The 23375-nt window shown below is 41.7% G+C and overlaps 2 protein-coding genes across 3 annotated transcripts in view; both read right to left on the bottom strand.

Annotated features, from left to right (window-relative positions):
- Positions 1-4111, bottom strand: part of LOC110493672 (inactive rhomboid protein 2) — a 39252-nt gene extending 35141 nt beyond the window's left edge. Inside the window, exon 1 of the mRNA XM_036949674.1 lies at positions 3957-4111. The gene's annotated coding sequence lies outside the window, so the exon portion shown is untranslated. The remainder of the gene's footprint in view (positions 1-3956) is intronic.
- Positions 4112-4549: 438 nt separating this feature from the next.
- The window catches only part of acox1 (acyl-CoA oxidase 1, palmitoyl), a 29067-nt gene continuing 10241 nt past the window's right edge, over positions 4550-23375 (bottom strand). Inside the window, exons 3-14 of one of the 2 annotated variants that reach the window (XM_021568071.2) lie at positions 22304-22464; positions 20639-20746; positions 17084-17203; positions 16797-16912; positions 15131-15300; positions 14471-14633; positions 10606-10796; positions 9293-9469; positions 8910-9015; positions 8576-8719; positions 6654-6860; positions 4550-6305 (exon numbers count right to left, since the gene is read on the bottom strand). In XM_021568071.2, coding sequence (XP_021423746.2) covers positions 6255-6305; positions 6654-6860; positions 8576-8719; positions 8910-9015; positions 9293-9469; positions 10606-10796; positions 14471-14633; positions 15131-15300; positions 16797-16912; positions 17084-17203; positions 20639-20746; positions 22304-22464 — 1714 coding nt within the window. In that variant the 3' untranslated portion in view covers positions 4550-6254. The remainder of the gene's footprint in view (positions 6306-6653; positions 6861-8575; positions 8720-8909; positions 9016-9292; positions 9470-10605; positions 10797-14470; positions 14634-15130; positions 15301-16796; positions 16913-17083; positions 17204-20638; positions 20747-22303; positions 22465-23375) is intronic. The other variant, XM_021568072.2, reaches the window with a different exon arrangement.

The raw sequence follows: 23375 nt of genomic DNA on the forward strand, positions 1-23375 counted from the left end.
TTATTCTACAATGCAGAAAATTGTAAAAAATTAAGAAAAACCCTTGAATGAGTAGGTGTCCAAACTTTGGACTGGTACTGCACACACACACTGTCATGTACTGTCATGTTGTGTCTTGTCTCTGTCCTTTCCCTTCACCCTGTCTCCCTCTGCTGGTCGTTGTTAGGTTACCTTTTCTCCCCCTCTTTCCCCCAGCTGTGCCTTGTCTCCTCCTAACCACCTCGTCACCCCTTTTCCCACCTGTTCCCTTTTTCCCTCTGATTAGTCCCCTATATCTCTCTCTGTTTTTGTTCCTGTCCTTGTCGGATTCTTGTTTGTTGTGTTTCATGCCTGAACCAGACTGTCGTCATGTTTGCTGTAACCTTGTCTTGTCCTGTCGGAATCTGCCGGTCCGTCTGAGCCTACCTATGTTTGGTAATTAAAGAAGCTCTGTTTAAGTTAATTCGCTTTTGGGTCCTCATTCACGCACCGTAACACACACACAGTGCATTAGGAAAGTATTCAGACACTGACCTTTTCCACATTTTGTTCCAACATTCTGAAATGGATTAAATAGTGTTTTTCCCTAATTAATCTACACACAATACCCCATAATGACAAAGCAAAGAGAGGTTTTTAGAATTTATTAAGAAGAAGAAACTGAAAAATTACAATTACATAAGTATTCAGACCCTTTACTCAGTATTTTTGTGGAAGCAACTTTGGCAGCATATAGCCTGGAGTCTTCTTGGGTATGACGCGAACATCTTGGCACACCTGTATTTGGGGAGTTTCTCCCATTCTTCTCTGCAGATCCTCTCAAGCTCTGTCAGGTTCGATGGGGAGCGTCGCTGCACAGCTACTGGCCTCTCCAGAGATGTTTGATCGGGCTTCAAGTTTGGGCTCTGGCTGGGCCACTCAAGGACTTGTCCCAAAGCCACTCCTGCGTTGTCTTGGCTGTGTGCTTAGGGTTGTTGTCCTGTTGGAAGGTGAACCTTTACCACAGTCCGAGGTCCTGAGCACTCTGGAGCAGGTTTTCAGCAAAGATCTCTCTGTACTTTACTCTGTTCTTTGCCTCGATCCTGACTAGTCTCCCAGTCCCTGCCGATGAAAAACATCCCCACAGCATGATGCTGCCACCACCATGCTTCACCGTAGGGATTGTGCCAGGTTTCCTCCAGACATGACACTGGGCATTCAGGCCAAAGAGTTCAATCTTTAGTTTCATCAGACCAGAGAATCTTGTTTCTCATGGTGAGAGTCTTTAGGTGCCTTTTGGCAAACTCCAAGCGGGCTGACATGTACCTTTTACTGAGGAGTGATTGGCCTGATTAGTGGAGTGCTGCAGAGATGGGAGAACCTTCCAGAAGGACTACCATCTCCACAGATGAACCCTGTAGCCCTGTCAGAGTGACCATTGGGTTCATGGTCACCTCCCTATCCAAGGCCCTTCGCCCCCAATTGCTCAGTTTGGCCGGCCAGCCAGCTCTTGGAAGAGTATTGGTGGTTCCAAACTTCTTCCATTTAAGAATGATGGAGGCCACTGTGTTCTTGGGGACCTTCAATGCTGCAAACATTTTTTGGTACCCTTTCCCAGATCTGTACCTCAACTCAATCTTGTCTCGGAGCTCTACGGACAATTCCTTCAACCTCATGGCTTGGTTTTTGCTCAGACATGCACTGTCAATTGTGGGACCTTATATAGACAGGTGTGCACCTTGAATTTACCACAGGTGAACTCCAATCAAGTTGTAGAAACATCTCAAGGATGATCAATGAAACAGGATGCACCTGATCTCAGTTTTGAGTCTCATAGCAAAGGGTGTGAATACTTATGTAAATAAGGTATGTTTTTATTTTATACATTTGCAAAAATGTTCTAAAAACCTGTTTTGGCTTTGTCATTATGGCGTATTGCGTGTAGATTTACGAGGAAAATGTTTTATTTAATCAATTTCAGAATAAGATTGTAACGTAACAAAATGTGGAAAAAGTCAAGGGGTCTGCATACTTTCCGAATGCACTGTATTTAAATAACCATCTTAACGAAGTAAACCTGGAATTACACAATGATATGTTGTGTGGTCCTCCCACTATGACTCAGGAAAGCACGCAGTTTATTAGGCTACCGATTAAATACTGTAAATTACTGAACTTCACAGGGTGGTGAAAGTGCACGGTGATGAGCTCGATTCTCCTTTTCAATAAATATCAACCGTCTTATATTGATGACAAGATGATCGATGCTTGGCTGCCGTTTAACAGTTTAAAAATAATCTTGCTCTTATCCATAATAATCTCATCATGTAGGTAGCCTACCTGCACTGTATGTGCAAACTGTTGGCTAGAGCACACAAGCCAAGACCAGAATGGGCACATTTGCAACATAACGCAACAGTTTGTGTCAAAACCATCAGTAGAGTTGAATATGCGATGGTCTTTTTATTTCGGCAAATGGGAATTTGACCGCAAAAGTCACATTTTTATCCTCAATAAGTCTGTTGGATGGAAACATCTCTGGTGGTATTTTTATGCAGATTTTATCATATTTGCATTCAAATCTGTCGCCAATTGGATGAAAACCTAGCTATTGTATCACTTCTAAATGTTTGCTCATCTGGAAAACCAACCTTGTTTCTGATTCTCAGCCCAGTCAACCATGACCATATTACTCTTTCTGTTTTCCTACGGTGTCAACCTGCAACCTAGGCATTTGCATAGGTTCCACTTCGCTCTACTACATACACCTTGTTATCTTGACAGCAGGTGCACTTGTGGTGTAACAGAACTAACAGTTCAAGACTACTGATGCAGCTGTTGTGGGCGTGGTTGCTTAACAACATTCCATTCTTTGTTCCCAGTGAAATGCACTGCAGTACGCATAATTCAAAAGGAAGAGATCTGTAAGACTTTATTGTTTGAAACATGAATGAATAAAAGAGCACTAATGATAGACATTTCAAAGAAAGCCTGCCTTACTGGGGAATGGATTGTATATTCTAGGACTATCTTGAACTACTTATCTGCAGATTTCTACCAGTTTCTCAGCCCTGCAACAACAGTTGATATAAACTAATGCTATACCAATTATTTCCGAATGGATTAAAATGATATTTTAGCCTTTACATAAAGATATAATACTCATCACACATTACTTTCTCACTATTTAACCCTATAAAGAAATGTTAACTCATGTACATTAATCTAACAGTTCAGTCAGTGACTGTGGCAAACATCTATCGAACGGCATGTTTCCGTATTCATATCATACCTTCGGCAACAAGTAAATTATGTAGCAACTATTTCACAATGTTGACCTGCATACTCACAGTGAGTGAGAGCCTGCATAATTGAGCAACTTGTTGCCTGGTCCATCCAAGCACAGAGTGGGTTTGAACAAGTAGCCTACACTACTAGGCTACATGTACATGAACTAAAGCTTTGTGACATTTCATGTATACATTATATACATTTAATTTTTTTAACAGGTCAACAAAATTGTTTCCTTTCCGAATAATCAAAAACGATACAGTATCGTGTCGTGTCAACAAACCAAACACTCCCACATTTTCTGGGAAAATGGGAGACCAACGGGAATTCTAACGTGAGGCCAGTTAGCGGGCGTTTGACGGAAGTTGAACGAATGTTGTGTGAAGACGGAATTGACACATTTTACTTTAGTTAATTATTTTTCCCGGGCAGCGCAACAATGGAATATGAATATACGCATGTTTTCACATTTTAACAGCGCGCGTGCCATGATGTCGTTTGCTGTCCTTTGAAATTTCCAATGTTGAAATTGTTAAATGACTTTATAATTCATTTTAATGTGACTTCCTCACGCCTACACTTCTATTGTTTCGCTGTCTGAAACTCCGATAAGAGGACTGGTCAAAACCACACATTGTGCTCACATTCGATCATAAACACATTTTGAAAAAACTATTAAATATTAGAAGAGAAAATATGATACTCACCTTTAAGGAAAAATATATACGTCACTTTCATCAGTGTTGCTCAGAATAAGATACAAGTTATGTTCCTAAAATTCATACAATGTAGCACCATCGTGTTACTTTCCTTCTCTCTCCAAATATCCTGATTTCAGCGAAGATGGGCGGAGTTAAGACTAGACAGGCTCTGACCTATCTGATAAATGACAGATACACATATAAGTCAAGAATGGTTTAGTAATAAAATGTATATAGTCCAGTTATGTCCGCAGTTGATGGACTTTTAATAGTTTTATATATTTTGGTTATGTTTGCATGATTGTTGTTTGTGAAAGGGCATACATATAACTTGACAATATTCCTCTTTGAGTCCCGAAGCTTGACACTCCTACCACAATGGCCCTAAATGACGACACAACGAAGGGGACGTGAGACTTTCCCAGCAAAAGCAATATCTCCCCCAAAAAACTAAAGCAAACTAACATTAAAGTCACCTGTGTTGCTATAGTAATATATGGAAAGGATAAGTGTGAGAGCTTCATTTGACATGTCCACCCATGCAAGAGTTTACACAATTCCAGAAGAATAATCTACTCAAGAGAAACACTGTCCAAAGGTTTTAAATAGAATGCATTGATTTATTGTAAAAGTACAGGTTCATTTCCTAAAAGGTACAATATTCTGAATCAGATGCATTGCAGTGTTATAATCTAATGTACTAATATAATCTCTAATATAGTCTCTTCATAATCTTATGAATTATTACACTCAATCCTTTATCCTCCATCCATTTGTACAATTGGTTCTCGTAAATCTATTCCACTGAAATAAAATGTAAAAATGTTATGAAAACACATGGCTCTGACTTATGAAATCAGACTTTTTTCCTAACACCATCTAGTGGTTGCTTCTGGCAGTCTATGAAACGATGTTAAAGGAAACCATGAACATCATTCGATAGTTTTTAATATTTCATTTTTTTTTTACTAAGATCATTAAGCATGACAAATTATTCACTTTTAAAACAATCAGTCTGAATGGATTTCCTATACTATCACAAAAATGTGTTAAAACAAAAATGCGGTAGCTACATTGAAATAATCATACATCCTCCTATTGCAACGAAAATCCACAAAATAAATTGATAAAGCATATTCTGAAATCAAAAATATATGCATGGACCATGTGTGATAATACTACCATGTCAGCTTCATTACAAATTCCGATGGCACATCATTTTCCCACAAACTGTTTCAATCATGTATCAATCTGCAACATACTGTAAAAGTCAACAGCAGTAATCGAGTATAAAAATACTTATTTCATTGTACTGAAGAATGTACTTGTTTCCGAATGCAACATCGGGGTTGTATTCAACAGGCACCAAACGAAAGAAAACTGACTGAAACAGATGGGGGGGGACTATCTGGACTTGTCCTATAAGAACCTCTTTTTTTCTTTCCATTGCAAGACATTTTATCAGTGTGCCCTAATGAATACAACCTTGTTCTTCAAGCTAGTTTGATTTTCATGTCATTTCTTGGTAATTAAGCCCCACATGGTAGAAAACATCCTCAGGCATATATACACTAGTGGTTTGTATTAAGTACAATAATTGAAAGGCCCCTTTTCTCAAATCACTAGTATCAGAATCACACACTGGTATAGCTTACTCATCAACTCGTTATTCACTAATCATATTCATTACCCCACAACCACAAACTCTCTCACACCTAGACAAAAGACAGGCACACCGTTCCTCATTGCAAACGACAACTGACCCGTCAATCACTACTAAAGACAACCATCCACAGTACATTAGTGTCAATTGCTGTCACATGCATGATCAGAAATTATCCAGATTAAAAATGGGATTCAACATATCTCAACAAATCGAGAGATTTGCAATGTGATCCAAAGAGCTTGATTAGATCACAAGGATCAGTCATTAAAACCCATTCATCTTTAGGCCACCTCGCATGCGAACTAGTTTTGCTTCCTCTCCATCTTATGTTTTCTCAGACCTTCGATTAATTCCATTAACTAGGCACAGGGTATATCAAACTCTTAAACTAAAGTATTAGTTGAATACGTCCAGTAGAATGATTGATTCATTAGCAGCACATCAGTAGAGGTGGGGTAAGGAGGCTGGTCTCCAATGGTTCTCCTTTAAAAATGTTCCACCACCTGTGGGTGGAATGAGCCCCTTCCGATTGGTGGACGGGCGGCGGCCATGTTGTGGTCCCACTGTTGGATTGGTGTTGTTAGTGTGCTTCCCGTCACTGTAGTGGAGGGGTCAGGTGAGAAGGCTCAGGGCTCATCTTACAGCTTGGCCTGCAGAGGTTTCAGGTACTTGTGGTAGGACTCGTGGACCTAGAAGAGAAGGAAGGAGGGTCAATTTGAGTACTCTGCAGGTAGTCTCTTCCACCCACCGGCTACCCCTCTCTGTCGGTAGCAATAGCCTTGGGACTAGGTTACTCTGCAGGAGACTTGATACTACAGCAAATCATTAATTAGATTGCCATCTTTATGTAGGCAAACTACACAATGAACACAGAGATCATTTGGCTCTTGATCATAATCTGAAACAAATCCTTGTAAATGGTTCTCAAATGGCCTGTTCATGTTCTTAATAATGAACTAAGGTAAAAAAACTTAACAGTAAATTAATTTTCTTCATCTCAGTTTCTCTTATTGAAGGCCCTCTCAATGAACTCTGACCTCTGTCTTGTTGAGAGGTGAGCGGCGGGCCCACTCGAACATGTGCTCATAGACATTGCCGTCGTAGCGTCCCAGGACGGAGTTGAGCATTTCGTCGCAGTAGTCGAAGGCGTCCACCAGGGCCACGGCGTTGGGCCTCAGCTGGGCCAGAAGCTCCTTCAGACGCTGGGACACCTGGGAGAGCTGGGGCACACTCAGGAGACCAGTCTGGAGTGAGGAAGGAATTGTCAGGTCGTTATTATTAAAGAGAATGTATTCTCAATAAATTAGCAAAAATAGGCTAAAATGTTCAAATGTCATGACAAGCGAGTTAGAGCCTTTATATGTAGGATCAAACCAAACAAATCGGAAAGTTAGAGTAAGAAGACAACCTATTGCAGCATTACCACAAAAATGGAAGAAGGGAGAAGATAGGGAACTTGTTTGCCTGTCATATATTAAAGAAACAACTTGGCTGAAAGGAATTGGCATACATAGAAAAATATACCAGTTTCATTTGAGGACAAGAAAGTTGACAGCTGTGCCATACAGGTTGCAAAATAAATGGGAAGAGATTTTCGATGTACCGATTCCATGGCACATGGTTTATGAACTGGTACGAAATAAAGAAATACTTGATTCAACAGAGTTTTTCGATTTAAATTATATAAAATTCTTGTCATCAACAGAACGCTATATATATGGGGCATACAACAATCTCAGCTCTGTAGATTTTTCTGCAAAGAGACAGAATCAATAGATCATTTATTATGGCATTGCCCCTATGTAGCTTGTTTCTGGTCACAGGTTCAGGAATGATTTTTTTTAAATCAAGATATGCACTAAAAATTAACCTTACAAATGTGTTACAAGCAGTGTTGGGCAATTTGGAAAGTCATTGTCAGTCAATAAATAATATAATAATACTCATAGGAAAGGTTTTCATCTTTAACGCAATCTGTGGATACTAAACGATTAGAAAGGTTAAAACATCACAATAAAAAAATATATGGCACATAGAAACCAAACGAGGATGGTCTATGGTGTTGGATTCTGGGTCAACTTTGAACATTGAGCTATTAAAGACATGATAGATCAGACGCATAGTATATAAAGGAGTGAGATCTGTAGAAAGACAAGAGTGGCTGTGGAATGTGCTGGGTGGACGGGAGAGAGTCACGGGAGTGCGATAGGTGAGACGAGAGGACATCTGTGGATTAGGCGAAGGAGGGGTTGAGGTCAGGTCAGATCCCCTGAAGGGAGAACTAATGGTTATATTATCCTGTTACCCTCTTCCTGTCGAACCATAAGATGTAAGGATTGGAGAGAAGGAGGGGTGTCTAAAGTGGAGAATATATACTTGTGATGGTGAGAACATGGTTATTTTGGTCTGAACACAGCTGTGTCTACCCTTTGGGAAGAATTAAACTTGGTTAAGAATTAAACTTGGTTAAGTTATTTACTCTGAAAAATTAGAACATAAAGATGGTGATAGGTGAGATGGGCTGAGAGTGGCTGAGGGGTGTGGTTAAAGAGTTTGTTTGGTAATGTATTACTGTCATGTGACTGCTTTATATAAAAGTTCCATGTATGTAAAAGGTGTTAAAAAAAAAATATATATATATATATATATATATATATATATATATATATATATATATATATATATATATATATATATATATATATATATATATATATATATATACACAAAAATAAGATAATCTTCCTTTAATGTGATACAAGTACGAGTGTAATACCATGTCTTGCTTAAAACATCATACATGACATTATAAAAATGGATATAGACTTTAGTAAGGGACCCACTTTAGGTCGCATTGAAATTCACATCCTTTTTTTCAAGTACTAGAGTATGTATGTAGTCCCTGTATTTTCCCCTGAGAGATAAGTCTGTGATTGCCAGTTGCCATGGTGGTGGTTACCTGGAGGAAGTCTCCGCTGTTCTGTTGGATGCCCTGAAGGGCATAGAGCAGGGCCAGGGTGCTGAGGACAGAGTGAACCCCCGTGTCTCCTATCTCCCCCAGCTTAGCTGCAAACAGCTTCACCACCACATAGTGACAGTGGGCCTGGAGATGGAACGGGAAGAGGAGAAGAGATGGATGAGAGTTAAATGAGGACCAGAGAGAGAGGAGGAGGAATGAGACAGGTAAAGGAAACTGAAAGAAGGAACCAAAGGGGAAGAGATAAGAGGCATGGGATGGGGCTGCCTCCCAAAAAACAACACATTCCATATCCCACGTTGGTAAGGTAACTTACATTAGAGGCTCTGACCAGGTCTATAGCGCTGTTGTTCCAGGCATCCTCCTGACTGACTCTCTTCTGTAGCTCCTGCTGAATACTCTTAGCTGCCACCTCAACCAGCCTAAAGACACACAGAGAGGCATAGACATGGGAAATCTTTAGACACAAAATGATGCATGGCTGTCCATAGAGTACAAGTACATTTAGTTGTGTGCTGGTTTGCTGAACTGGTGGATCATTTTAGCTCAACCCATTGCATTGCCTGGCACCAACTAACACATTGCTCTGATTAAAAGTCTCTGCCATATAATGTACAGCCCTTTGGGACTTAACGAAGATCAAATATCTAAATGGAATCTATTACCATTACATTTTGGTTAGCTTGTAGGCCCACTTACTTGGCAGCTCGCAGTTTGTAAGCCTCCACAAGGCTGGCCAGGTCATTGACGTTGACTACAGTGGGTCGGGAGGACACAGACTGGGGCTGCAGTCTACGCTCTGACTCGTTCAGGTAGGACACAATGCCACTCAGCTGGTGGCCTGCCGACGCCTGCTGGTAGCTCTTTATCAAGAACCTGGGGAGTGAGGGATGCAAACACGTGAGCAAGACAGTGGATGGGCACGATGGTCACACACAGACAAAGTAGAGATGGGCGATATGGCATATCACTTTGTGTTTCTCATTTTTGACGTTAATTGATGGTATTTTATGTTTTGGTATAATAAAAAGGGTGGCCACAAATACATTCTAAGTGGTTTTAAATGGGTCTTTCTCTCTTCTGATTGATTGTTTTATACAAACTTAAACCCCAAATAATTTCAGCCTTTTCATCAATTTCCTTCACTCATTTGTTATAATTTCCACACTGTAAAATATTTGTTTTTGTCTTTGTATGCCTCTATTGTGACAAAGTAACTTTTCGTTTATGAAAGTACTAATTCTCCTCTGACCATGTCTTTTCAATGGATTCCAAAGGCAGTTCTTACTTTCGCCACAAAGGGCATTGTGCTGATTTCTTAGGTGCTTTTGGAACCCCCACTGCCTCACAGGCCCTAGCATATTCATACCACAAAATGACATGTGCGCGCCTGAAGCTCTTGCTAGGAAATGATCAGATCTCAACTGTTAGCAGTCTCTTACTGGCGGTAAGAACGGACGATTGCAACCATTTTTCAAGTTTCATCACTCAGTTATTTACATTTAACAAACCAAGCATTGAAATACCGGTATGTAAGGTAAAGTAAAAATCCAAACCAGCATGCTTTAATACGGGTATATAGTAAAACGCTGTTTACCACCCAGCTCAAACTAAGGACACAAAAACTCCTACACATCCATTCATTTGGTCCTAGTCTCACTCACTCCCAATCACCCTTTCCACTTCACACTTAGCAGTGCTTACACTGAACACACTCGCAAAAACATGCAGACAGATCAATGCTTTGTTGATAATTACTACCTTTGATGTGCAGGGCGCAATATCACACAATAGCTTTTAATACTGGGTTTATGAGCCCTGACTTGCAAGTATTGGAATACATTGTAATGTGTGTTTGTGTGAGATGTATAATGTGACTAATTGATGTTTTTGATTCAGTGAGGAAAGAATGTGTCATTTCACAGTGTGTGTGTGTGTCATATCTGTGTCTTATATTTGTGTGTGCGAGTGGGTGTTTGCGTCTGCATGTGCAAGTGTGTGTGTGTGCCTACCTAGCGGTCTGCAGCATCATGACGGTGTTCTCTCCCTCGTAGGTGCACGTGGCCACGAAGTTAACATAAATGTCCGGGAGGGCGCTGCAGCGGGAGTAGCCGTGCCCGCCACACGCCATGCGACACACCTCGATGCCCTCGCTGGCCGTCCATGTGGTGAAGGCCTTCAGGCCCGCGGACAGGGCATGGAGCTGGGCACAGGTCAGACAATGGCACAGGGTTATACAGTTATATTGACACAGGATGGTAGAGGATGGATGGCACAGTTATATTGGCACAGAAAAGGTGCAAATTAAAAATGACATAATTTGTTAATATGAATGAGGATCTTTTGTTTAAACCCCCTAGAGAGTTGATTGACACATCGGTGCGCCAATCTAAGTTACATAACAACAAAATATCCCCATAAAAATCTGTCAGTTTAAGCTAGAGATATCGGTTTCTTGCATTGGATGTGTCTCAATCTGCCGCATACGCCAGTGTCGCATCTTCTCATGAAAACGTCTGTAGCGTCCGAACCACTCTATGGAAAGTCGAGACTCTCACGAACACGTTCTCAGTTTGTCTCTACAACCCCCACAAGTGTCAGAAGACTAGTCTGAAGACGGTACCGTGGATGTGTGTACTTCTGTTTGGTAGCGTCCGAACCGGTTGGGCTACAAACTCCTGTGAAGGTAACTGGTACCAGTTTTAAAAAACAAATTAAAGTTTGAAGGAAGTTTTCTGCCTACCCAAAAAAGGCGTTAAATATGTAAACTTGTTTCTTATGATACTTTTTTTGGACTGTCCTTTTTGACATTATGAATGTGTTATTCAATATGTTTCTATAGGTTTTAGTAGTAAAAGCCAAATTAAATATTTGATCAAATAATTGTTTAAAATTAAAAAGCAAACAGCTAAATGATCCATAGTATGACCATCTTAAAACAATTCCATATGTCAGCTTAGCATCCCCCCCAACGTCTTAGACCAGGGGTGTCAAAGTCAAATGGACGGAGGGCCAAATAAAAAAATCAGCTACAAGACGAGGGCCGGACTGTTCGAATGTTCATTGAAAAATTTTTAAATGACGCATATAGTCTAGTGAACCTAATTGAACCTACTGAAAACCTAACAAATATATTACAATATGATCAGATAAATAAAGCAATATTTTCTTATGGCTCTGTCAGTAATCTTTAATTTTCAACAGACACAAAAGACAAATTTCCTTTATATAAATATCCCCATAACATGAACATTAAATGAAAGAAACCGGTATTCAAGGCACCATCAGTAGACTATATTTTCTATTTTAGCAAAAGTGGGCTAAATTTACTTCAAAGAAAAAACAATAATAGCAATTTTCTATCATCCACTCAACTGAAATATTTTTTAAATATAATTGGATTGAAATACAAAAAAATAAAGTGCAAAAATCTATTAATCAAAAACAACACTTTGTTTAAGGAGAAGTAACATGCAGTGAAAACAAATATTAAATTTTTACTTTTAAACTTGAACTGAGTAAAAACTCTAAATATGTGATTGCACAGTAATGTTCACTTGTTTGAGGTTGAGGGTGATACTTGGTGGTGTCCCATCTTTTCCACAAGTTCATCAATGTTCGGGGTAAGGCTCTGAGCTGAAGAAATCCTCAGAATTGAGTGGAGGTGTTCAGCAGTAAGTCGACTTCTGTGTGATGTTTTGTTCAGGTTCATCAAAGAAAACAGTTGTTCACACAGGTATGTGCTGCCAAACATAGACAACGTTTGAGCAGCCTGGATGCGCAGCTGGGGCATTGTGCCGGGGAGGAAACGGGCGAACTCCGCAGCACCCACTGCCGCATATTTTGCCCTCAGTGCATCATTGCATTGGAGGTCAATCAACTCCATTTGGAGGTTTGGTGGTGAGCTTTCCACGTCAACAGCAAATGGGTTACCGAGCAGTTCCAACCTGCTTTTTTGTGCTTCAAAGTCAGCAAATCGGCGTCGAAAGTCAGCGGCAAGCATACCTATTTTATCAGCCAACTGTGTGCTCGGGAACGCACTGGTAGAGAGCTTCTCTTTCATGGTCTGGCAGCTGGGAAAGTGGCTCAAATTTTCTTTCCGCATCTGCGTCTCCCACAGAGTCAGTTTGGTTTTAAATGCCTTCACTGTACTGTACATATCAGAGATGACACGATCCCGACCCTGCAAGTTTATTGCATTCAGATGACTCGTAATGTCACACAGAAAAGCCATTTCACACAGAAACATTTCGTCTCGGAGTTGTGTTGTGTCTTTCCCTTTGCTGTCCAAGAACAGACAAATCTCCTCACGAAGCTCGAAACATCTTTGAAGCACCTTTCCCTGGCTTAGCCATCGCACCTCTGTGTGATAAGGCAAATCACCATGCTCCGTTTCTAACTCCGTCAGAAATGCCTTGAACTGGCGGTGATTCAAACCTTTGGCTCTGATAAAGTTAACTGTGCGCGTGATGATGCTCATTACATGCTCCATTTTCAAGGCTTTACCGCACAACGCTTCCTGGTGTATGATACAATGATAAGCTGTCAGCTCACCTGTCGCGTTTTCCTCTTGCATCTTTTCCCGTATCTTCGCCACCAGTCCGCTCCTGTGTCCACACATCGCAGGTGCTCCGTCGGTTGTCAAACCCACGAGTTTTTCCCAAGGCAGCTCCATCTCATTTACACATCTTGACACCTCTTCATACAAATCATGCCCCGTAGTTGTGCCATGCATAGGACGTAAAGCCAAAAACTCCTCTGTCACGCTTAGGTTGGAGTCCACTCCGCGGATGAAAATTGACAACTGGGCAATGTCAGAAATGTCGGTGCTCTCATCCACAGCCAAGGAATATGCAATAAAATCTTTTCCCTTTTTCACAAGCTGCTCTTTTAGATTGATGGACAACTGGTCTACTCTCTCGGCAATGGTGTTTCTGCTCAGACTCACATTTAAAAAGAGTTGCCTTTTTTCTGGGCAAACTTCGTCACAAACTTTAATCATGCAGTTTTTGATGAAATCCCCCTCCGTAAATGGCCGGGCTGATTTAGCGATCTCTTCTGCCAAAATAAAACTGGCCTTGACAGTTGCGTCCGCGTGTGTGTCCGCGTGTTTCGTTTCATAATGTCGTCTCAGATTATACTCTTTCAGTACCGCCACACTTTCTCCACACAGAAGACACACAGGTTTTCCAGCTACCTTCGTTAACATATACTCCGACTCCCACCTTGTTTGAAACCCCCGGTTCTCAGTATCCACCTTCCGTTTTGCCATTTTTGATGGGTATCTGAAAGTTAATTTTACTGTGATGCTGACGACTGCTGTGCCAATAAATATTGAAATGAAGCAGCCTACTGCTCGGTGCGTCACCTTTGCATTGTGGGAAATGTAGTATTGGTGCGTGTAAAAGATCTGCGGGCTGCCGGCTTGCTGCGGGCCGGTTCTAATAATAAATCAAGATCATCCCAGGGGCCGTAAAAAACCTTCTTGCGGGCCGGATGTGGCCCGCGGGCCTTGACTCTGACATATGTGTCTTAGACTAAAGAATTAACACCGACGAAGCCTGTTGTCGAAACACCCCCATTAGACTTCTGCTGCTTAAAATAGATGAAACATTTCAAGACTATTTTCAGTGAGTGCAGTGTTATCCCATATTTCCTAGTCAGGTCACGTGGTTAGGAAAAAAACTCCTTTCACGTGGTTAGGAAAAAAAAGCCTTGTTTCATCATGTACTATATCAAGAGGAGGTATTTACTTAGCCTGGGCACCAGTCTGTTTAGCTATCATTCCACTCCTTGAAAAGCATGACACGGGAGTACAAGATGTGGAATGTTAGCAAAACAGGTTCTGGATTTCAGGCTAGTATTTACTGTAAATACCTCTGGTAGTTCACTGAAGTCTCCCTGGCTGATGTCTCCAGTGATGCGGTGGTAGACCTGGTTCATGTACTGACCCACAAATTTGTAGGCATAGGCTGTAGCCAGCAGGGGGAACAGCTTGTACTGTTGGGTCTGGTAGTCCATAATCTGGGGCTCTGGCTCTCTGGAGGAACCACAAAATAAAAATATAGACTTAGACACAAGGTTAATGGTTCACTATCTTTTTTATGTTAGTCTTTGAAGAACATTGAGATACAGATATTATATGAGTAAGGCCTCCTAATATCTACCCAAACTCTAGTTAACATCTATCTACATCAGCTCTCACACAATTATAAGAGTATAGCTTTTGTTAAATGGTAAGGGTTATAGTATTTTGCTTTCTATTCTTGTTTGTGTCTATGAGTGTGTTACTTGTGTATGGATGTGTGTAAGTATATGTGTGAGCATTTTTGTATTCCTTTGACTGTTTATGTAGGTTTCAGTAAATGTGTGTATCCAGGGTCATGTTCATTAGGCAACAAGCGGATGAAAACGCACCGAAACATAACACAGGAAAGTAGTGTCTGTACAATAAGAATTTGGATTTCCATCTCAAAATATTTTGCTACAGTGTGACCTACTGAACATGACACTGGAGTGTCCAGAGCTACAACTGACCCTGGGCGTATCTCAGACTGGTGCCGTACGGAACTGTAGCGGATGGCGATAGTGCAGGACTTGGCGAGGGCGTGGCCTGCTTCCCCTACGATCATGGACCTGATGAACACCATGGTGCCGTAGGTCAGCTTGGCACTGGGAGGCTTCACGTACGTACCGTCTGCCTCCACCTGGTGGGGAGAATACATACTGTCTGTGGCAGTGGAGGCTCCTCTGAGGAGGAAGGGGAGGAGCATCCTCCTTAGTGAATTTCAGAATCTTCATTTTTTAAATGAAACTAGAATAAATATCTTCACGTCACAAAATAATTAATTAACACACACTTTTTTGCAATGTAGGTCAGTAGCCGCAACAGCACTATGTAGGGTATCCCAATGGTGTTACCAGAGGACAGATCGTTTCTGTCCTCCTCTGGGAACATTGACTTCCATACAAAGCCTAGGAGGCTCATGGTTCTCACCCCTTCCACAGACTTACACAGTAATTGTGTCAACTTCAAAGCTCTTGCAGCATGAACTGACATTGTCCACCCAATCACAGGATCAAAGAATGAATCTGGCACTGAAAGCATAAGCTACAGCTAGCTAGCTAGATAGCTAGCAGTGCATAAAATGTGGTGAGTAGTTGACTCAAAGAAACAGAAAGAAAAGTTGAACAAATTCATTTTTTTAAGAGAGTGAGGGAGAGATAGAAAGCTAGCTATATGTCGTTGTATTTTTTTCACTTAGCTAGCGAATGCAGTTAGCTAGTTTAGCCTACTCAAACACCCGTCACAAACAGAAACATATTCTATGTTAGCTAGCTGGCTATGGCTATCCAACACTGGAACTCTTCCAAGTCAAGGTAAGCTTTTGGTTTTATTCATTTATTGCCACCGGGGCCCAATGGTGTAACTGCTAAACTGCTTTCTGACTGTACACTGAACTGCATGATTGTAGCGGGTTTACTAACACGTTAGTTCTCGTAGCAATGTAGACTAATATGCAAGAAGGAATACAATAAACAAAGTGATCATGCTTTTTGTATGTAACTGCTATGAAAGTGAACTCAGTTTACGTATGATCAGTAGTGTATTCATTCCGCTGATTCTGTTGAAAAATGTTTCTTAAACTGAAGCAAACCGAACGGAGATAAAATACCTGAATTTGTCCAATATAAACTCTTGTTTGCCACTGTTGGACTAATGATTACATCTTAGATCAGCTAGATGCAGGCAAGAGTGTGCAAGGCGATATTGAATGTCACCGTCACCTTGATTTAAAAAAAATGTATCTCTACGTTGTAATCTTTAATTCATAGGCTAGGTTGTAGCAACATCATGATGGGTATAGGGAAAAGTTGAGTATCATGTAGTAGCCTAAACCTATTGATGTGACGTTGATCTGGGTGAATGGAATATAAATGACAGTCATCCAATATGCTGTAATAGAAATAAGGCTCATAAATATTTTTTTATTTTTAAAAGTCCTCCCTCATCTTAGACAACACTGACCGCCACTGGTCTGTGGTATACAGTTCTAGGACAACCAGGTAGTAAGTATACACGCTCTGAGGAATATGCATACAATATACCTTAAACTCTAATCTTGGTGACAGCATTAGAATCAACCAACAGAAACAAAGAACAGTGTCTCCTTGAAATGTGCTTAACTTCCCAGTCGCTCACCTTGGCATATTTCATCAGCATGTGTTCGCGAGGAATTCGTACGTTCTCCAATTTCAGGTAACCATTGTCAACCTCATCAAAGCCAAACTTGGGTCCTATGTCCCCTACCACCACACCTGAGAGTGAAAGAGAGTGAGTTCACTAGACAGTAGGCTACCACCACACCTGAGAGTGAGAGAGTGAGTTCACTAGACAGTAGGCTACCACCAAAGCTACATACAGAGACACAGACAGGCATACTCACAAACACTCTTTTTTTGACGCGCGCACAGCAGTATGTACAGTACCTGGCAGTGGTATGTGTGTGTTCATACTGCGGAGAGGTACGATGAAGGCGTGAAGGCCGTGACACTTCCCCTGGGTGTGGAGCTGGGCCAGAACTATGGCGTGGTTAGACGTCTTACCCACTGGAGAGAGAGAGAGCGAGACGGACAGGGAACGCGAGAGAGCCCATTAGACTCCAATGGATTAATAACATTAGCTGTCAGTTCTCACTATGGGGAGAACAAGTATGATACACTGCCGATTTTGCAGGTTTTCCTACTTACAAAGCATGTAGAGGTCTGTAATGTTTTATCATAGGTACACTTCAACTGTGAGAGACGGAATCTAAAAATCCAGAAAATCACATTGTATGATTTTAAGTAATTAATTTGCATTTTATGGCATGACATAAGTATTTGATACATCAAAAAAGCAGAACTTAATATTTGGTACAGAAACTTGTTTGCAATTACAGAGATCATACGTTTCCTGTAGTTCTTGACCAGGTTTGCACACACTGCAGCTGGGATTTTGGCCCACTCCTCCATACAGACCTTCTCCAGATCCTTCAGGTGTCGGAGCTGTCGCTGGGCAATACGGACTTTCAGCTCCCTCCAAAGATGTTCTATTGGGTTCAGGTCTGGAGACTGGCTAGGCCACTCCAGAACCTTGAGATGCTTCTTATGGAGCCACTCCTTAGTTTCCCTGGCTGTGTGTTTTGGGTCGTTGTCATGCTGGAAGACCCAGCCACGACCCATCTTCAATGCTCTTACTGAGGGAAGGAGGTTGTTGGCCAAGATCTCGCGATACATGGCCCCATCCATCCTCTAATCAATACGGTGCAGTCGTCCTGTCCCCTCATGTTACCACCTCCATGCTTCATGGTTGGGATGGTGTTCTTGGGGTTGTACTCATCCTTCTTCTTCCTCCAAACACAGTGAGTGGAGTTTAGACCAAAAAGCTCTATTTTTGTCTCATCAGACCACATGACCTTCTCCCATTCCTCCTCTGGATCCTCCAGATGGTCATTGGCAAACTTCAGACGGGCCTGGACATGCGCTGGCTTGAGCAGGGGGACCTTGCGTGCGCTGCAGGATTTTAATCCATGACGGCGTAGTGTGTTACTAATGTTTTTTTTTTGATACTGTGGTCCCAGCTCTCTTCAGGTCATTGACCAGGTCCTGCCGTGTAGTTCTGGGCTGATCCTTCACCTTCCTCATGATCATTGATTCCCCACGAGGTGAGATCTTGCATGGAGCCCCAGACCGAGGGTGATTGACCGTCATCTTGAACTTCTTCCATTTTCTAATAATTGTGCCAACAGTTGCTGCCTTCTCACCAAGCTGCTTGCCTATTGCCCTGTAGCCCATCCCAGCCTTGTGCAGGTCTAAAATTTTACCCCCGATGTCCTTGCACAGCTCTCTGGTCTTTGCCATTGTGGAGAGGTTGGAGTCTGTTTGATTGAGTGTGTGGACAGGTGTCTTTTATACAGGTAACAGGTGCAGTTAATACAGGTAATGAGTGGAGAACAGGGGGGCTTCTTAAAAAAAAAAACTAACAGGTCTGTGAGAGCCCGAAATTCTTACTGGTTGGTAGGTGATCAAATACTTATGTCATGCAATAAAATGCAAATGAATTACTTAAAAATCATACAATGTGATTTTCTGGATTTTGTTTTTAGATTCCGTTTCTCACAGTTGAAGTGTACCTATGATACAAATTACAGACCTCTACATGCTTTGTATGTAGGAAAACCTGCAAAATCGGCAGTGTATCAAATACTTGTTCTCCTCACTGTAACTTGATTGAAAAGATTTGAGCCGAAATTTAAGTCTCTGGTCCACACTACAATGAGAATCAGCAGTAAATTATCTTGTTCAGCAATGTTGTGGAATGGGTTTTCTTCAAAAGCTAAGTCCACATAATTTACTGGCGATTGGTTTGATTGTACTCAGACCTTGACTTTTTCCATATTTTTGTTACATTACAGTCATTCTAAAATGGATTTAAAAAATGATACTCAGCAATCTACACACAATACCCCATAACGACCAAGCAAAAACAGAAATACCTTATTTATACAAGTATTCAGACCCTTTCCTTTGAGGCTTGAAATTGAGCTCAGGTGCATCCTGTTTCCATTGGTCATCCTTGAGATGTTTCTACAACTTGATTCAAATCTACCTGTGGTCAATTAAATTGATTTGACATGATTTGGAAAGGCACACACCGGTCTATATACGGTCCCACAGTTGACAGTGCATGTCAGAGAAAAACATCAAGCCATGAGGTTGAAGGAATTGCCATAGAGCTCCGAGACAGGATTGTGTCGAGGCACAGATCTGGGGAAGGGTACCAAAATATTTCTGCTGCATTGAAGGTCCCTAAGAACACAGTGGCCTCCATCATTCTTAAATGGAAGTAGTTTGGAACCACCAAGACTCTTCCAAGAGCTGGCTGCCAGGCCAAACTGAGCAATCAGGGGAGAAGGGCCTTGGACAGGGAGGTGACCAAGAACCTGATGGTCACTAACAGAGCTCTAGAGTTCCTTTGTGGAGATGGGAGAACCTTCCAGAAGAACAACCATCGCTGCAGAACTCCATCAAATCAGGCCTTTATGGTACAGTGGCCAGACGGAAGCCACTCCTCAGTAAAAAGGCACATGATAGCCCACTTGGAGTTTGCCAAAAGGCACCTAAAGACTCGCAGACCATGAGAAACAAGATTCTCTGGTCTGATGAAACCAAGATTGAACTCTTTGGCCTGAATGCCAAGCGTCAACTCTGGACGAAACCTGGCACCATCCCTACAGTGAAGCATGGTGGTGGCAGCATCATGCTGTGGGGATGTTTTTCAGCGGCAGGGACTGGGAGACTAGTCAGGATCAAGGGAAAGATGAACGGCACAAAGTACAGAGAGATCCTGAATGAAAACCTGCTCCAGAGCATTCAGGACCTCAGACTGGGGCAAAGGTTCACCTTCCAACAGGACAACGACCCTAAGCACACAGCCAAGACAATGCAGGAGTGCCTTCGGGACAAGCCTCTGAATGGGAGACTAGTCAGGATCAAGGGAAAGATGAACATAGCAAAGTACAGAGAGATCATTGATGAAAACCTGCTCCAGAGCACTCTGAACCTCAGACTGGGGCAAAGGTTCACCCTAAGCACACAGCCAAGACAACGCAGGAGTGTCTTCGGGACAAGTCTCTGAATGTCCTTGAGTGGCCAGGCAGAGCCCGGACTTGAACCTGATCGAACATCTCTGGAGAGACCTGAAAATAGCTGTCCAGCAACGCTCCCCAGCCACCTGACACTCAATGCTGTAATTGCTGCCAAAGATGCTTCAACAAAGTACTGAGTAAAGGGTCTGAATACTTATGTAAATGTGATAGTTTTATTTGTAATAAATGATCTAAAATTTCTAAACCTGTTTTTGCTTTGTCATTATGGGTATTGTGTGTAGATTGAAGGGGAAAAAAACGATATAATCAATTTTATAATAAGGCTGTAAAGTAACAAAATGTAGAAAAGTGTATGTGTATGTGCCCTGAAGCTAAAGTGTGTGTGTGTACTCACGTCCTCCAGGCCACCACTTGATGGAGGTGATGGTCGGGCTGTTCAGGACAAACTCCTGGGTGGCCGGGTCATATGTTGCCGTGGTTTCAAGCCCCCTGAGGTGGGTGCCTAGGCAACGAGAAAGACACCAAGGCCCCCAAACAACACGAAAACCAAGTTATCACTAAGTTACGGCAGGAGGACATTGATGTTTTCAAATAGTATGCAGTGCAAAACTGAGAAAATGACTAGCCATCAATCTCAACTAACGCAACTTCTAACTTTTTTTTAACCCCCTCATTCCCTCATGGGGAAAAAAAGGTTTTCTATTCTATAGTGGAAGGTGTTTGACAGATCAAAACCAAAATAAAATCCATCCTATTTCTTACAATTTGCATAGGTGTACGGTTTAGGACTGTCAAAGTTAACCTGACATTTTTTTATGCTGTTAATTCTGCTTCTGTTTTAGTTCTCAGGTCAAAATATGTAAGCAAATGATCCCAGTTCTAGTAGCAGCTGCTTGTGACTAGTTCATGAAGAACATGGATCAGTAGCCTAGGCTAGATCTAATAGATGTATTATATTTTACATGACCTCAAACCTGGCTGAGCTGTTGTTAGTTTTCTGTGGAACTCATAACATTGTCAGACAGGTTTAAATGCTCTTTGTATCCATAGAGCCAGTTCTTTCCCCGCCCACCTATAGTCAACCCTCCCATTAGAAATTGGAATGAATGAAGCGTTAACAGTACTTGAGTGTGTACGTGGGCAACTGTTAAACTTCAAGAACATTGATAAGAGGGAGTAGGCCTACTTAAACATTGATACCGTTAATAGCCAGCTGTATGTTCCAGTGACCTTTGTGTTATGGTGAAACATTTTGATACAGAATATTTTGTGTTTCTTTCCTTAACTATCAAAACATAGTATGCCTGCCACTAACTCAATTCATTATTTGAATTGTTTGACCGCCCTATTACGTTTATACAGTGAGGTTACATGTTATGAAGGACGTAGGTTGTCTGTCTTTAAACTCAATATACTTCCAAACACAGTAAGGGGGACAAAAGGGACAGAGGCGGTGGGGGGGTACCTGTTTTTGGAAAGGAAGTCACTGAGGATGCTTTACAAGTGGGCATGAACGTTCACTGTGGCTGGCAACAAGATTGTGTGAGAAAAATATGATTCCTGTGTTTTATATATAATTCCACAGTATGAAAATGATAATGCCCTTTTAGTGCAAGAGCGGTTTGAAAAGACAGCCTAAAATGTCAGCTTCTTTTGGTGGAATGGAGTTTTGGAATGCTTGGTGACATCATCAGGCAGTAAATTAGTACCAAACATCTCTGCCAATAACAGCTAGTTTTCAGTATCCCCCTCCATACTCAGACCACTCCCAGAAGGTGCTAGCAAAATTCTTGTTTGATAAATTGCTCTTTGCTAAGAGGCCATTTTTGTTTCTTTTTGACCATTTTAATTGAAAACAATCACACTAAGGTAATTAATTGTTAGCCAGAAATAATTTGATATTGAGATAAAAACGACTGCATTGGACCTTTAACAGAGAGAGTTCTCTGGTGGCTCGACTCAAATGTTTAAGAGGGTGGGCATGCATCTCTTGTCCACTCCACAGAGCATGTGGGTGACGGGAGGTTGGTGACCAGGTACGGTTCGTTCGGCATTTTACCGTGGCCCATCTCTGTCTGTGCGTAGGTGCCGATGATATCCAGGTTCCAGGCGGGTATGAAGAATGTCTCCATCTGCTCAGGACTGGCCTGGTTCAGCAAGGTGGGCAGGAACATTGCCAGGTGGAGATCCAGCGGCTCCGCCCGCCCACGGTGCACACAGCTGGGGCAGGGACAAGGGGCAAGGAGGGGAAGGGGTAGGGGATAGGAGAGTAGTTTGAAGGGAGAAGATGGTAAAGGAAGGATAGGACATTGGGGGGGCATGCAAAATATGGTATAGTCAAGGAAAAAAATATTTTTAGGCATAGAATAATAGACCATATAATGGGACATGACAATGGAGAGATGGTTGGAAAAGATGAGAGATTGCCCCCAAAATGTTATTTACTAACACTTCCAGAGAGGATGGATGAATAGATGGGGGTGTGCAAGAATTCATATAAAAAATGTAAAACAACTGTGAGCTAGTCATGCAAACTGACCGCGGAGAACTGAATAGAATCATCTGCATTTAGACCTGGCTTGAATCAAGAAAAGTTTGATTAAGTTCATTCATTCAAAATAACCTTCTCATGCATGACCGTTGCAACCTTTCATTTATTTGCCTGAAATGTTCATTTCCAAAAGCAGTGTAACCTGTACTCTCTCATTTCACTGAAAAAAAAACATTTTAAATTCCAAATTAACTGGCAAACTCGGGGCTGTGTTCATTAGGCACCCAACGGAAGAAAACTGACACAAGAAGGGACTAACTGGACTTGGTCCATTAAGAAATGGCCAATTTAGTTTAAATTGTAAAAGTAATTTCATTGCATGGCCTAATGAACACAACCCTGAGGCAGTAAAATGTCAAATGTGTGACAACCAATAAATCAACATTATACTCTATGCTAATGGTACCAACTAGTGCAGTGCAACTAGCAGTTTTAAAGCAGACTCTTTAGTCCAGGGGTAGGCAACCCTGTTCCTGGAGGGCCACAGGTCCTGCAGGATTTTGTTCCAAGTATGCACCACACCTGACCAATTGCACTAATTCAGTGATTTCCTAAATTCACACACCTGGTCTTCTAGGTT

This window comes from Oncorhynchus mykiss, chromosome 17 (genome assembly GCF_013265735.2).
Source record: "Oncorhynchus mykiss isolate Arlee chromosome 17, USDA_OmykA_1.1, whole genome shotgun sequence".
NCBI classification, from domain to species: domain Eukaryota; kingdom Metazoa; phylum Chordata; class Actinopteri; order Salmoniformes; family Salmonidae; genus Oncorhynchus; species Oncorhynchus mykiss.